Source organism: Poeciliopsis prolifica, unplaced genomic scaffold, assembly GCF_027474105.1.
Source record: "Poeciliopsis prolifica strain line A6 unplaced genomic scaffold, Auburn_PproV2 SCAFFOLD043, whole genome shotgun sequence".
NCBI lineage: Eukaryota > Metazoa > Chordata > Actinopteri > Cyprinodontiformes > Poeciliidae > Poeciliopsis > Poeciliopsis prolifica.
In genome coordinates this window covers 2,649,589-2,664,301 of record NW_026562418.1, presented here as the reverse complement: position 1 = coordinate 2,664,301, position 14,713 = coordinate 2,649,589, and the positions used below count along the sequence as shown (strand labels likewise).

At 40.8% G+C, this 14,713-nt stretch overlaps 1 protein-coding gene across 1 annotated transcript; it reads right to left on the bottom strand.

The window, feature by feature from the left end:
• Window positions 1-6,306: 6,306 nt before the first annotated feature.
• LOC129376358 (uncharacterized) lies at window positions 6,307-7,762 on the bottom strand. The gene is made up of 2 exons (XM_055055972.1): window positions 6,463-7,762; window positions 6,307-6,381 (listed from the first exon to the last, which is right to left on the bottom strand). Exon 1 carries the CDS (start codon window positions 7,751-7,753, stop codon window positions 6,782-6,784), a length of 972 nt encoding a protein of 323 aa, XP_054911947.1. The 5' UTR covers window positions 7,754-7,762; the 3' UTR covers window positions 6,307-6,381; window positions 6,463-6,781.
• Window positions 7,763-14,713: the final 6,951 nt, after the last annotated feature.

Here is a 14,713-nt window from a genome sequence, read left to right as displayed (position 1 = left end):
TGAAAGAGATACTTTTGTTCAATAAAGATGTTTCTGAAGGAATGCGTTTGCCTTCGCTCCAGACTGACTCGCACAGACTTCAGTGTATTTTCAGGATCAGCATCCGCTTCATTCTGAGCTCCAACAAGGAATTTAGTTTTCAAGCGTCCTCTGTAAAACTGCTAAATCTTATCAAGCAATTTTATTTATTTATTTTTTATTTTTGTGGAGTTTCTTGTGCAAATGTTTTAGTACACAGTATACATTCTCAGCCAGATATAGGAGCTTGTTTTAAGTCGGTAATTTGTCATTATTTATGGACAAAGTACCAGCTCCTTTGGTAGATTATTTCACTTATGGAGTAAAGCGTCTTCTAAAAATGAAGGAAAAAATGTGACTGTGCACATTCGCTTTTGTTTCACGGGGAAGTAGTTGACTATTTTGGCTGTGAAGTGTCCATTGTGTCCATCAGAGAGACAGAGACACTGTCTCTGAAGCGCCGAGCCAAAGGCAAGGATTCAAACTGTCTGTGTCCAGGATGTGTGGGATCTGCCGAATGTGTCGTAGCATCTCCGTCTCCTGACCGTGGACCCGGTTCAAGGTTTAATTGGGGTTTCATGTTACAAACCAACACAAAGTGCTGCCTGAAAAGTTTTGGTGTGCATTTTTAATTGGACACTTATAAATAAAGCAGACTGGGACCGATTTCCATCACGACGATCAAAGTGCACTGCATCAGAGGAGTGTAAAGCAGGTGTTGGGTCATTAGTTGCTCCACCATCAGCTCGTTTCAGTACAATATTCCAATTGGGAAAGAGTTTGGTACGGCTACAAAACCTACAAACTCATTCTGACAAAAGAGCTTTCAGCTTCAGGCGGTAAAATCCCGATGTGTACAATTTTAACTGAGCAGGTGAAATCTCCCCCAGGAAGTTGCTGCGGCAACGAAGGCACAAGTTGAATGAAAGCCAGTGAATTATGTATTGTGTGAGGAGATTGGAAACGCGCAATTTCACGCCTTGAGGAATCGTAACGTTTCAAAATGATTTCAAGACATTCAAATATTCACAACACGCTTTTGGAGAAATGTGAAAACAAACTTAATCTGGCATAAGAAAAATAACTGGATTGGACATTTTGCCTCAAAAGACAGGAAGTGAAGTCATGGCTAATGGATGTCATGAGTTTTCTCGACGGGTCTCGGTGTTAAGGGGTCAGGCATTGAAATGACACATTATTGGATGAAATGCATAAGGAGTCTAAAACGCAAAGAGGTTAATTTAGGTTCACATCTAAAATGTAATATTTATATATGAGAAGTAAACAGTACAGGGTCACATTGTAATAGTAACAATAATAATAATAAAGGAAAGAGGCTCAGGGAAAATGTAGAAGCAGCAAAATAAAAAATCTTTCTCTGCGGAAAATTCTTTATTTATCATCACTGACAAACATAAGAAGTTTCAATCAGAAATTACCAAAAAGTTGAGATTTCTATATTAAAATATGGGCAAGAAGGAAGCTAATCGATAAGCCAGATTACTAATATTCACGCTTGACTGGCTTCACCAGCTTCACATTTTCTCCTTGAGAGTTTTATTGATCTTCTTGTAAACCATGACTGAAGAAACAATACGGCGCCGCCGTCTGGGGGGACATTTGTCTGGATCAGAGTCACAAACAAACAAAGCGGCCTGCCTGGTCGGTCCTGCGCCGAACCGAAGGAGACCTCCAGGCGCAACGCCTCAGATTCGTCTCCCAACGCAACCGAGCCGTTCAAACATTCATGTTCATCAAGACAGCGGTGCGCTTCGATGTGTTAAAGAACCAGAGGGAATTGTCAGCAACTGTTTTGCTTTGCAGTTCTTTTTGTTGCCATGGTTTGTTCTTTGTTTCAGGCGGGGCGAGGAAACTGACTTGTTGTTTCTGAAATGCCCCGGCGGCTCTCAGCGGGGCACGGCTCTTTTCTGGGCCAAGGTTCTGCTGCGCTCTCTCAAGTTTCCCAACGTCGGCTGCAAAATGCTGATCTGGACAAGCTTTTGGGGTGAATTCCTTCTGAATCTGTGTGTCTTCATGACGCAGTTCGTCTTCAAAAGGTGCTTTCAACAAGCACTCGCTCCAGAAGCATCTTTTCTACTCTATAAATCGGGTTTATGAGAGATTACCAGAGTTTAGTAATAAACCGCTTACAGAGCAAAAACATCCACATCAGCTCGACTGTTTGTCCTCAGATGATCCAGTTATTTCTTTCACTCAGAGTCCTTGACAGTGTGAGGAGGAGGATTCTGAGTAAATGTGTTTCTAAAGGTGCAGTTTGCATGAAACTCGGCGTGATCTCCCAGGATCTCGTTGTCGAGCGGATATGAGACTTGCCCCGCGTCGTCTCAGCCGTCCACACAATGTGTCCCTGTGACCTTCGGGTCCAAAAACTTTCATTACAGGCGTCAGCAGTCTTCTGGGCGACATCCACCACCAATAAAGCAGAAGTCTGCATCCATTTCTCTCTCACATAAAGCTGCAACCCAAAGACTCACAATGAGGACAACAGAACTTAGATTTCCATAAGAACTTTTGATTTTTACGGTTACTAGTTTACCATTCTTCCCATGACAACACGCGCATTATTACTTGATTATTTAGCTTGTACTTAATGAGATAATTATTTCGGAGGGAGTTTAGAAAACTTGAATCGTGATTTCAGACCGCAGCTGGGGCGCCGACCTTGATTACGGGGCTAATTGTGTTATTTGCATCATTACCATTAGTGGATTTTAAGCGCTATTCATTGCTCTCTTGCAGTGAGGATTCGTTCTTTTCTTCTACGTTAATGGAAACTTGTATTTCTCGGGTCCCTCGGACGCGGGCCCCGCGTCGCTTTGATTTACAGAGCTAATAAAAACGCGGCGGCCCCCGGGGCTTCAGAGGGAGCCACGCGGAGGCCACCCTGCCTGCGTCGCCGCCAAATATAGAAAGCCACGGAGGCTGGGATTAATGAAGGTGGAAGTGTGTTTATCGGAGTTTGAAGCAGATCTTCACAAGGTTATGATTGCTTCATCAATTCAAGTCATGCCCGGTGCTTTAAACCCGGCCGCTCCGGTGCCGGCAGGGGTCATCGGTTTGCTGGGAAAGAGCATCTTTACGTCCAGTTAAAGACGTAACTAGGATCGTGCTCTGTGTGGATTCTGAAGAGGAAGTCACTGAAGAGGCCAAGGTCATTTTTTAAAATCTTGTTTATAGTTCAAATCTCTTTGTACATTTAAAACAAGATATTGGACCTTGTTTTCAGTAAAAAATAAAAATAAAAATTCATTAATCATTTTAAAAAGTACAAGATGCACTTATTCCAAGACATTTTCTTGTTATGTCAGTGGAACTTTTTTTTATCATTAATATTAAAACAAGCTCCTATTAACTCACCTAGAAGTCATTTTGGTAGGTGAACCAGGATGTTTGCAGTCGAAGCTACTTTGTCAGATTTTGTGTTTTTTGTGGTGTAGGAATGTGCAGGAACGTCCTGCTCTGTGATTGGACACTTCTTCATGAGAAGTTATTTATTGTTTAATCACAGATCCTGCTTTACGCTTCTCTTCTCTTTCTGCCGTCTTCCTTCGCGTTTTGTTGCTCTGTGTTTTATTTGGGGCTTCCTGGTCATTCATTTGTGCAGCCTTTTGAATCTTTTCCTTTCTTCCCTTCAGCTTCACTCTGATGTGGTAATTTCATGTTGCTCTGTCACACAACATCCTCTGATGTACGATGAAGTTTATGGAAAAGCAGAAGAGGGGTTTTGGATACTTTTGTTGACCCGTCAGAATTTCTGGTGTGGCGGTGGAGCGGTTAAGCACAACCCACATAAGCAGCCATGGATGCTGCTGTTGTTAGGTTTGACTCCTGGCCTGATGACCTTTGCCGCATGTCTTCCCTCTCTCTCTTTACCTTCTTTCCCATCTTAGCACTTTCAAATAAAGGCCACTGGAGCCATAAGAGGATTTCTAAATGATCTTGTTGGACTTATTGCAGCTTAGTGCCACTGCTAAGTAGCGAAAGAATCAGTGCAGACAGAAGGAATGCAGGTGGGTGTCACAGCCAGCAGACCCTCTCCTGCCCTCCAGAATATCACTGTTTGACAAGACACGTCCCCTGACAACCACAGCCCACTCCCATCATGGGTATCATGGGAATGTCTCCTGCTGCTGGTGACAGGAGTAACAAAATGTGGCAGGAAGTGCCATCCCATGAATCTGTCCGGCACGCTGCTGCCGCTGCTGCTTGTGTGTGGCAGCGAGGAGCCGACTGAGAACAGATGTTCTGGCAGCTCTGAAGTGTGAAACAAACCCCCCCCAAAAAACTTTTCCTTCCAAGTGAATCCAAACTTTTTCCGCTTTCAAAACACAAATCTCATATTGAAACAGTTACAGTTTAAGTAACAACAAGCAAAGGTGACAACATGTAAAAAAAAAAAAAGCATATATACATATATGTCTATCTATATTAATTAATTAATTATAATAAATATTACATGTTTATTTTATTTTTTATAGCTGTGAGATAAAAGCTGTGTGATGATGCTTGTTTGTTTTGTGTGTCTCCATGTTGACCTGAGAAGGCGATGACCTGACAAGTTTTCACCCCCGTTTCTCCGCAATGTTATTATTTTTCCTGTAAATATCCCGTACTGTGACCCACCTCTAGCCCAATGACAGATGGAGATATGGACCAGCCTAGAGATTTGTGTATGCCCAGGTCTGTTTGTGAGGAAAATTCACTGGATGTTTGCAGCCCTGTTTACTTATGAGTAAAAAGACAGAAGAAAGTAGCACTCATGGTTGTTAAACCATGAGTGCTTTGTGTTGTACCTAACGTTTTCCTATTTAGGAAGATCTCAATTAGTCAATGAAGCAGCAACACAAAGATCTGTATCTGGATCAACCGCCAGCAGAGATGATATTTCTCAGTATCGTGTCCTGGATGACATCATCAGTCAGTGGAGAACATCCTCCGTAAATCTGTACGGTCAGAACAGAGAAGGTAATGTTGAGGGGGGCAAAAAAAAAAAAAAATCAGATGCATCTTTGCTGCTAAATGATGCTGCTTTCAGCTAATCGCTCAGCTCAAACTCTCTGCGCCTGAGAGGCAAAGCAAAGTGGAGACAGCTGTGGCCGGTACTGCTGCCGAGAGAAACACACACCAACAACCACAGGTAGAAAACAAGCTCATGGCCTGTACCAGCGCTGAGGCTGCAGAAATAAAAAGTCAACCTAAACCGGCATTAGAAATTGTCCGATCATCAGAAATTTTACGCATTTTATGGCACCAAACCCAAACCCAAACCCAAACCCAAACCCTAACCCTAACAGTTTGACCTGAAATTAGAATGTTTTGACCTGAAATTAGAATGTTGATTTTTGCAGCTTTAAATTGTTTGAATATTAATGCTGACAGCAACCATGAAATGTGCTGCTGTAGACTTTCGGTGTTCTCTCTGCCGTTACATTTGCTGCCGATCAGGACTTCTTGCTCCTACCTGCTGTGACGGCCGAGTGACATTTAAGATTTCAAATAAAAAGCTGGTAAAAAAACAAAAACCCAACAAAACAACAAAAAGAACAAGGGAAGCGATTAAAATGAAACGCATTGATGCAACCGCCTCAGCTCTAAAGTGCTTTTTCTTGTTCTGCTGATTTGACCATTAGGCCTCATTAGCTCAGAACGATGACAGGATGTCGGCGAGGTGGACGTCTGAGGGGCCGATCGGCCCACATTACGTGGAATGTGGGCTGGAAGACGACTGAAAATGAGCTCCGCTGAGAGTTTTCTAAAAGAAAACATGTCAGAACAAAACAGTTTTATTATGTCTGAAATATTATATCTGCATGACTGCGGGAGTGTTTGTTTCCTGCTGTGCTGCATTGTCCCGATCTGACTCAATCAGTTGCTGATTGAGTCAGAGAAACTAAGCACAGTGAGGTTTTCAAATGATTTTGTTCACACAAAAATATTTTAAGTAGACAAGAATATAAATGTACAATTCTGGTACTTTAAAAGATAAACTAAAAGAATAAGATCGCATTTCTTAATCCTTTTTTCACATTGTAAAGCAAACTAATTTGGAATATTGTGGAAAAGTTCATTTTCCCATATTTTCACACCATTCAGTTTCTTATGACGTGCTTCTAATGAAAACAAGACTTTTCAATTCTTAGAAGATTAAAACATCACATTAGAGTCACAATGGTAAAATTAGACGGAAATGTTGGCTTAATGAAAAGTATCACTTCCACCTCTTCTTCTTTTATGGCAATTAAGAGTTCGTCGCACTGCTGATGTGAAGTCAGCTTTAATGAAACTCTTTAAAGACGTTCTTATTACAGCTTCAGTTTCCCTGACACCAACACCACCGTCGAACTAAAACACAACGTAAACTTAGTGAGATGGTGTCAAGAATACAATATCGATATAAAAATAACATAAAACATATAAACATACCTCGCTGGCTAACCCTTCCTTTTGAGGTAGAAATGAGGTCATTCAGTAAATTCTTACACTTAAATCATGTTTCTTCATCTGCTTGCCAACGCGATGCTGTTATATCGCAAGCGTCTCTGGTAACCTGGTAACCAGACGCTTCTACATCTACTTCCTACCTTAAACCTTCAAAATAAGAGTCTTAACAAAAAACTATAAATAATACAAAATAAAATCTGTAAATTAAAACTTTGGCAGTAAAACTCCCACCAAATCACAAACCTATGGTGATTTCAAATAACATACAACATTAAATAGGAATATATTTACATTTTAACATTTACTCTGCTTCCAGTAACAACACAGTTTTATGAACTGGTCTATCAAGATACACTGGCTTGACAGTCCTTTTTCCATCCTTATCCAAGGTCGAGTCACTTAGTAACAGCTTCACCTTCCTGATCCTTCCATCTGCGCTTGTATATACTTCTGTTACTCTTGCCAGTTTCCACTTGTTCCTTGGAGAATTGTCCTCTTGAAGAATAACAATGTCGTTTACCTTTGCATTTCTCTTGTTTCTTTGCCAGATTTGTCTCTGTTGAAGATTAAGAAGGTATTCTTTCTTCCACCTTGTCCAGAATTTATTAGCTAAAAACTGAACTTGGCGCCACCTCTTTCTCAGGTACAAGTCCTGGCTTACAAATTCACCAGGAGGAGGCAGAATAACACTGGACTTCATCATGAGAATATGATTTGGTGTGAGAGGCTCTGAACTTGGATCACTTAGGTTTTCTACTGTTAGCGGCCTGCTATTCACAATAGCCATCACCTCATACAGAAACGTTCTGAGGGAAGAACTATCGAGTCTCTTATAAGTTTTATCCAGAATAGCAGTTAAAACGCTTCTGACAGTCCTAATCTGCCTCTCCCAAACACCTCCCATGTGACTTGAGGATGGGGTGTTCAGAACAAACTCACATCCATATTGTTTCAACTGTTCTTTGTCACAGTCCTTCAGTGCATTCAAAAACTCTCCCTTAGCACCGACAAAATTTGTTCCTTGGTCACATCTGATTTGTCTTACATGTCCACGAATAGAAATAAAACAACGCAATGCATTAATAAAAGCATCAGTAGTAAGGTCATCTAACATTTCAATATGTATTGCCCTGGAACACATACATGTAAACAAAAGACCATATCTTTTTAGTTCTTTTCTGCCTTCTTTTACATAAAAAGGTCCAAAACAGTCAACACCACAGTAAGAGAATGGGGGGGTTGTTTCCATTCTGTGCTCTGGTAGATCTGACATCTGTTGATCTTGTGTATGCCTCCTGTACTTTCTGCAGGTTGTGCACTTGTAGATGTGTGAAGCAACTGCACTGCTGCATCCTGTGATCCACAGTCCATTGGAACGCAGCTCGTTGACAGTAATTCCTCTTCCTTGATGCTGCATCTTTTCATGGAAGTGTTTAATCAGTAAAGACGACACATTACTTGATTTGGGAATAATGGCAGGATGTTTGATGTATGGGTGCAGACTTGCTCTTGTTAAACATCCTCCCACCCTGAGTACTCCTTGCTCATCAACAAATGGGTTTAAGCTATGCAGCCTGTGTGTCTTATCCTTGAGTTGGATGTCTTTTCCTTGGGTTAAGTCCTTGATTTCCTTACTGAAGGTGTTTTTCTTGTGCAAGTTTTATTATGAATAGTTCTGCTTCTCGTCTGTCCTCAACACATGTGTTTCCACCTTTTGCTTGTGTGTCTCCTTTAAAATCTCTCACAAATTTCCTTAGACGAGCAATAGCTTTAACAGCTCTTCTCCAGTCAGAAAATTTATTGAGACGATCAAGTATTGTTCTCCTTTCTTGTACTTCTGTTTTGAGCACATGTACTGTTTTTAGCTCTCGATCATTAGGAAAAACTTCAACAACCTTGTCAGTTTCGATGGGTAACTCACTTTGCCACAAAAACTCTGGTCCTTTAAACCAGTTAGATTTGAGTAGCTGTTGGACACTTAGTCCTCTTGATGCATGGTCTGCAGGATTATTTTCAGATGGTACATGATGCCACTGATGTGGATCTGTGAGTGACCTTATCCTTTGAATCCTATTTGCCACAAACACATGAAATCTTTTGGCATCATTGTTCACATATCCTAACACCACTTTGGAATCTGTCCAGAAATATTCTTGAAGATTGCTGATTTCCAGTTCACTTTTTAGCATTACACTTGTTCTTGCTGCAACTACTGCAGCTGTCAATTCAAGTCTAGGGACAGTAGTGACTTTGGTTGGGGCAACACGTGCCTTTCCCATGACTAGTGCACAATGAACATCCCCTTTGGATGTGACTGTTCTTAAATAGCTACATTGTCCATAGCCTGTCAAACTGGCATCTGAAAAACTGTGTAAATCACACTGTGTGATATCTGTGTTTTCAGGTAGCATACATCTTTGGATTCTCACCTTTGACAAGTTTTGAAGATCTAGGAGCCAGGATTCCCACTCTCTGTAGAGCTGATCTGAAAGAGGCTCGTCCCATCCGACTTTCTCTTGACATAACTGTTGTAGGATTTGTTTTCCTTTTAGAATGAAGGGTGCCACAAATCCCAGTGGATCAAACACTGATGCTACTGTGCACAGGATTCCTCTTCTTGTCATTGGGTGCTCTTTGACTTTTATTCTAAATTGAAACTCATCAGAAGAGATGCACCACTGAACACCAAGTGCTCTTTCCATCAGTGGCTCTCCAAGTGCTAGATCCAAATCTTTAATACTGTCAGCACACTCCTCTCTGGGCAGTGATTTTAACACATTTTCACTGTTTGATACAAACTTGTGTAATCTTAGTTTAGCTGTGTTACACAGCTCTCTTGCTTCTTTGACTAGTTTTATTGCTTCTGCTTCTGATGTAACACTTACAAGTCCATCATCTACATAAAAGTTTCTTTGAATGAACTTTACTGTGTCTGGAGAGAACTTTCCCTCACCTTGTGTGGCTAGATGTTTTAAACCAAAATTGGCACAACCAGGTGAAGAAGCTGCACCAAACAGGTGAACCTTCATGCGAAAGACCGAGGGGGAACACTTAAATCACCATGCTCCCACCATAAGAAGCGTAAATAATCCTGGTCTTGAGGTGTTACATGGAACTGATGAAACATACGCTCCACATCGCACATTACAGCCACTGAGCCTTTCCTGAACCTACAGAGTACTCCCACCAAAGTGTTTGTGAGGTCAGGCCCTGTAAGCAGGTGTTCATTCAGCGAAATGTCCTGATATTGTGCAGAGCAGTCAAAAACAACACGGATCTTGCCAGGCTTTTGAGGGTGGTATACCCCATGATGGGGAATATACCAGGCAGGGGAATTACAGATTTCCTTCTCCGGTATTTTCTCTGCATCACCACGTGCAATAATGTCCTCCATGAACCTTGCATAATCTGAGTAGTACCTTTGATCCCTTATGAATCTGCGTTTGAGACTGCTTAAACGTTGCATTGCACTTGACATGTTGTTGGGAAGATTTGGTCTGTCACTTTTGAAAGGCAGAGGCATTTCATAATGTCCATCTTGCTTTTGTTTGATTCCTTCATGCAGCTTTCTTAGGAAGCAGACATCTTCTTGTGAAATGCTTGTTTCTTCCACTGCTCTCTCTGTAAAATCTAATTCAAGTGCTTTGATTACATCTGGACCTGTTACTTCTTTCATCTGTGTCTTGCAGATGTAATGAACTTTATTCTTTAGCTTTGTGGTTGGCTCAGTCTCTGGTATTACTTGCTTTACAGTGATGCGATGACTTACTCCAATTACATCGCTGCCTGCATCACACAAATCACAGTAACTTATGATGCTCCAACCCAAATCTGTTTTCTGGGCATAAGGCTGGTTTTCTTCACCACATATGACTTCTCTGGGCATTAAAGCTTGTGTGCAATTATAGCCTAACAGGAGTCCTATCTCACAGTCCAATAGTGGAGCAATGTGTTCAGTGAGATGTTCCAAATGTGGCCATGACCTTGCTGTGTCTGGAGTAGGAATATGGCTACGATTGACAGGTATAAAATCACGTGTGTAAGCAACTGGCACAGTGAGTTTCTTTTTGGAAAACAATCCTCTTATTTGCAGAGCTTCAAGTTTTGTACATGCTACAGTTGTTTTCTTGGATGACATTGTAGATCATTTGAGTTTAACCTGGGTTTTAGCTGTGTTCAGGTTGTTTGCTACTTCATTGAGAATAAAAGACGAATCACTCTGTGTGTCCAGCAGAGCATAGGTAAGTATTTCTTTGTGTGGCTCATTTTGTGTGGATACATAGACAGGTACTATTGCAGATGTCTGTGTGTTTCTACTTTCATGAGTCACTCTGTTAGATGTACTTTCATTAACTTTCGTTGTTTCTTGTGATTGTGTTACCTGTTCCTGGGTTTCCTTCCCTTCAGCTACTTCTTGTTCTTTAGGTTGTTCTTTCTTTGTCTCGTGTCTTTGTCTTTCTTCGTGCAGACATGTGGGATGTTGTTTTGAGCATGTGTTGCATGTCATCCGATTGCTGCAGTTCTTGAAGAAGTGACCACTGTTTAAACAGCCAAAACATAGTTTTTCACCTTGAATGAACTTGACTCTCTCAGTGACTGGTTTCTCAGTGAACTTACGACATTTGTGTAAGCTGTGTCCTGCTCTTTTACAAAATACACAAGAGATCATGCTTCTTTCTCTGGAGTTAGTTGTGAAGATGTTCGCTGTATTTTGCTTCTTATGAATGGGTGTAAGTAGAGACTTGATCTTTGGTTTGTCAAAGTCACTTTGTCTTATAGCTTCATATGATGTAATGGGATTACATGCAATACTTGCCTCCATTGACAGGAATGTTACAAAGTAACTGAAACGTGGGAACTGTCTGTGCTCTAACTGATACTCTGTAGCCTTTCGGTTCCATCTGTTGCTTAACCAGTCTGGCAGTTTAGCAGCAAGTCTTTGATTCTCTATTGCATCATTGAGGATGTTCAGGTTCTCATTGGTAATCATTGCAGATTGACAGCTTTGTAAGAAATCCACAAACTTTCTTAACTCTGCACTGTTTTTACCTTGGAGCTTTGGCCATGTGTGCAACTTGTCCCTAAAGGCTTTTGCAATAACAAAAGGCTCTCCATAACGATCATTGAGCATATTCCATGCTGCCTTATAAGAATCTTCAGAGCCAATCAGAAAATAGCCTTCTAAGGCTTCTTTAACACTCCCATCTACATACTTCTGTAAGAAAAATATCTTTTCTGCAATGGGAATGTTCTTTCTCTCTATTAGAGTCTGAAATGATGCCTTCCAATGTTTAAACTTAAGTGGATCCCCACTAAATATTGAAGGCTCTGGAATTGGTAGCCTGTTAGCTGACATAGCTTCTGCCAAAACTTTTACAAGCTCACCTGTGCTCTCGTGAACGACATTTAACTGTGGTGGTTGATTGGCAGTGTTCTTCATCTCAGTTACCTGTATGTTTGCAGGATTCGGAGTGATTCTTTCTTGCTTTACTAAAAAGTAGTCTTCTTCATAAACTTGTAATTTTGCCTTTGCTGCATTGAGTCCTTTCAGATTTTCCAGTCTTTCAAGTTCTCTTTTTAAGTCCTCAACTGATCTTTTCCTTGCAGCACTTTCTTCTTGTTGTCTCTTTATCACAGCCGCCTTCTCCTTTTCTCTTTTTAACTTGCGTTCTGTTTCCTCTCTTTCCTCTTGATGGCGTTGTGACATCGCAGCAGCTTCTTGTTCTGCAGTTCTGAGTTTGTCTTCTTCTTCTATGGTTTGCATTTTTTCTCTAATTCTCTCTTGTTCAGCCATTATCTTAAGCACAGCCTTTGTGGCTTCATACTCTGCTACAGCTTCTTGTCTTTTGACAGAGGAGCCATTAGAGATAACTGTACTGGGTTTAAAATGACTATGAACTGAGACACTACTTGAGCTAGAAGATGTAAATATAGAACTGGCATCAGGCCAAACAATCTCCTCCTTATTTGTTCCCTCAACGTGGCACTGGATGTTTTGCAAAACTAACTTAGTCACTGATGTACATTTGTCTAATTTGGAACGCATATCATGAGGTGGTCCATCTATTGCTCTGTATTGATCATAAATATCATTAAGAGCGGCTAGTTCTCTTTGCACAATGTCCATGTGACCTTCAAGAATGTCAAATGGATCTCCTCTGATAACAGATTTTTTAGCAACTTTAATTAATGCTTTCCATCTGTCATAGGTACTTTCAAAGTGACGCTGCAGCCCCTTTAGTTTTTCTTTATGAATTCTTTTCCTTTTTCCGTTAACATGCGAGATCTTTCACTTCTACATAGCTCTTCTTGCCCAGGTTGCTCTAAAGAGGTTCCATCTACTTGCTCTGCTTCAGCAGCTTGTTCTGCACTGGCAACTTCTATTTCTGTTTCATTTGTTTCCAACATTTTACTTTACTTGAAATCTTATGGACTTCTTAATTGGTCAAAATTTCCTTTTAATTTAACTTAGATTAACTCTGAGCTTCGTTGCATTACTTCCCTTCTCGTTACTTTGTTGCGCTTTGTTGTCAGGCTTCACACGGTTCCTTGTTGTTACTGCTTCCTTGTGTCACTTTCCAAACATGAACTTAAATGTCTGGCTTCTGGACGTCTTTATGAAGAAGCAACCGTTGAACGTGTGTCCGTTAACATTTGCAACTGACCGATCTTGATGCCCGTTAATATTGTCAACTGTCCAATCTTCGTGCCCGTTAACATTTGCAACTGACCGGTCATCGATGCGACGATGGGAAAATCGTGCAGCTCCGAGTTCGACTATCACTTCCCCTCTTCTTCTTTTATGGCAATTAAGAGTTCGTCGCACTGCTGATGTGAAGTCAGCTTTAATGAAACTCTTTAAAGACGTTCTTATTACAGCTTCAGTTTCCCTGACACCAACACCACCGTCGAACTAAAACACGTAAACTTAGTGAGATGGTGTCAAGAATACAATATCGATATAAAAATAACATAAAACATATAAACATACCTCGCTGGCTAACCCTTCCTTTGAGGTAGAAATGAGGTCATTCAGTAAATTCTTACACTTAATCATGTTTCTTCATCTGCTTGCCAACGCGATGCTGTTATATCGCAAGCGTCTCTGGTAACCTGGTAACCAGACGCTTCTACATCTACTTCCTACCTTAAACCTTCAAAATAAGAGTCTTAACAAAAAACTATAAATAATACAAAATAAAATCTGTAAATTAAATCTTTGGCAGTAAAAAAAAGTATGTTTAATGTCTTCTTAGAGGTGATTATTTTGAAACGCTTGTTAATCTGAGAAACGAGACTCTTCAGAACACGCGTTTGAATTTACTGAGATATGCAGACGTTATTTACTGTATCTTCACTCTGCCAGCAAATGGCTCATCAAGCTTAGCAGAAACATAACAGAGCAAAGACGCTTTTGTGCAAACAAGAAGTCTCACTTTGAAAAAAAAACAACTATTGCATCTTGTACACTTTTTTGGTTAAAATGGTACGGGTGAATTTTTCTGCCATAATTTGGAAGCACACATTTTCAGTCTGAAAGCAGGACTTTGTGTCTTTCTCCTAAAAACCTGTGATTGTACTCAAAACTTCTGCTCTCTTTCAAATATTCATTGTGCTCTCAAACTTTTCTCCTCGCACTCAAAACTTGCCTCTGCTTGCGCTTGGAACAGAAAACTACCATCGCCTGGCAACTACTCATCCAATAGAATGGAAGTATTATACTGGGTTCGTTTGTTTCCTTCTAGTGGATGTCGCTGTGTGGCTCTTTATTTGTCTAAATAGAGAGATATGTGTCTATTTTATACCAGTATAGGAACAATTTATTTAGATATTAATAGAAAACCCATCAAACTGATAAAAATCATCAACAACCATTCTTTTGAAAGAATGCCGTCACCCTTTAAAGAACGTGTACCGTGTGCGCACTTTCAGCAATATATTACATGTTGTTGGAGACTTTTGTCTGTCCTGAGCCAGTAGCTATTAGCCGCGGTTAGCTTCTCCTGCTTTTTCGGTACTGCAGCCAGTCTGACATAGTCATCCGTTCAACACCAAACCTTCACCAAATAGTCAGAGCAGAGCAAACTCATTTCACTCTCTGTCCACGTTGCAAATACATTACGCATGTGTATAGCTGAGTATTGCTAGCAAGTTGCCACGGGAACCCTTGATACTTCAAATTCATATGCCATCGGGCGACGGGGGAGCAGAGGTGGAAAGGGAGGGAGCACTG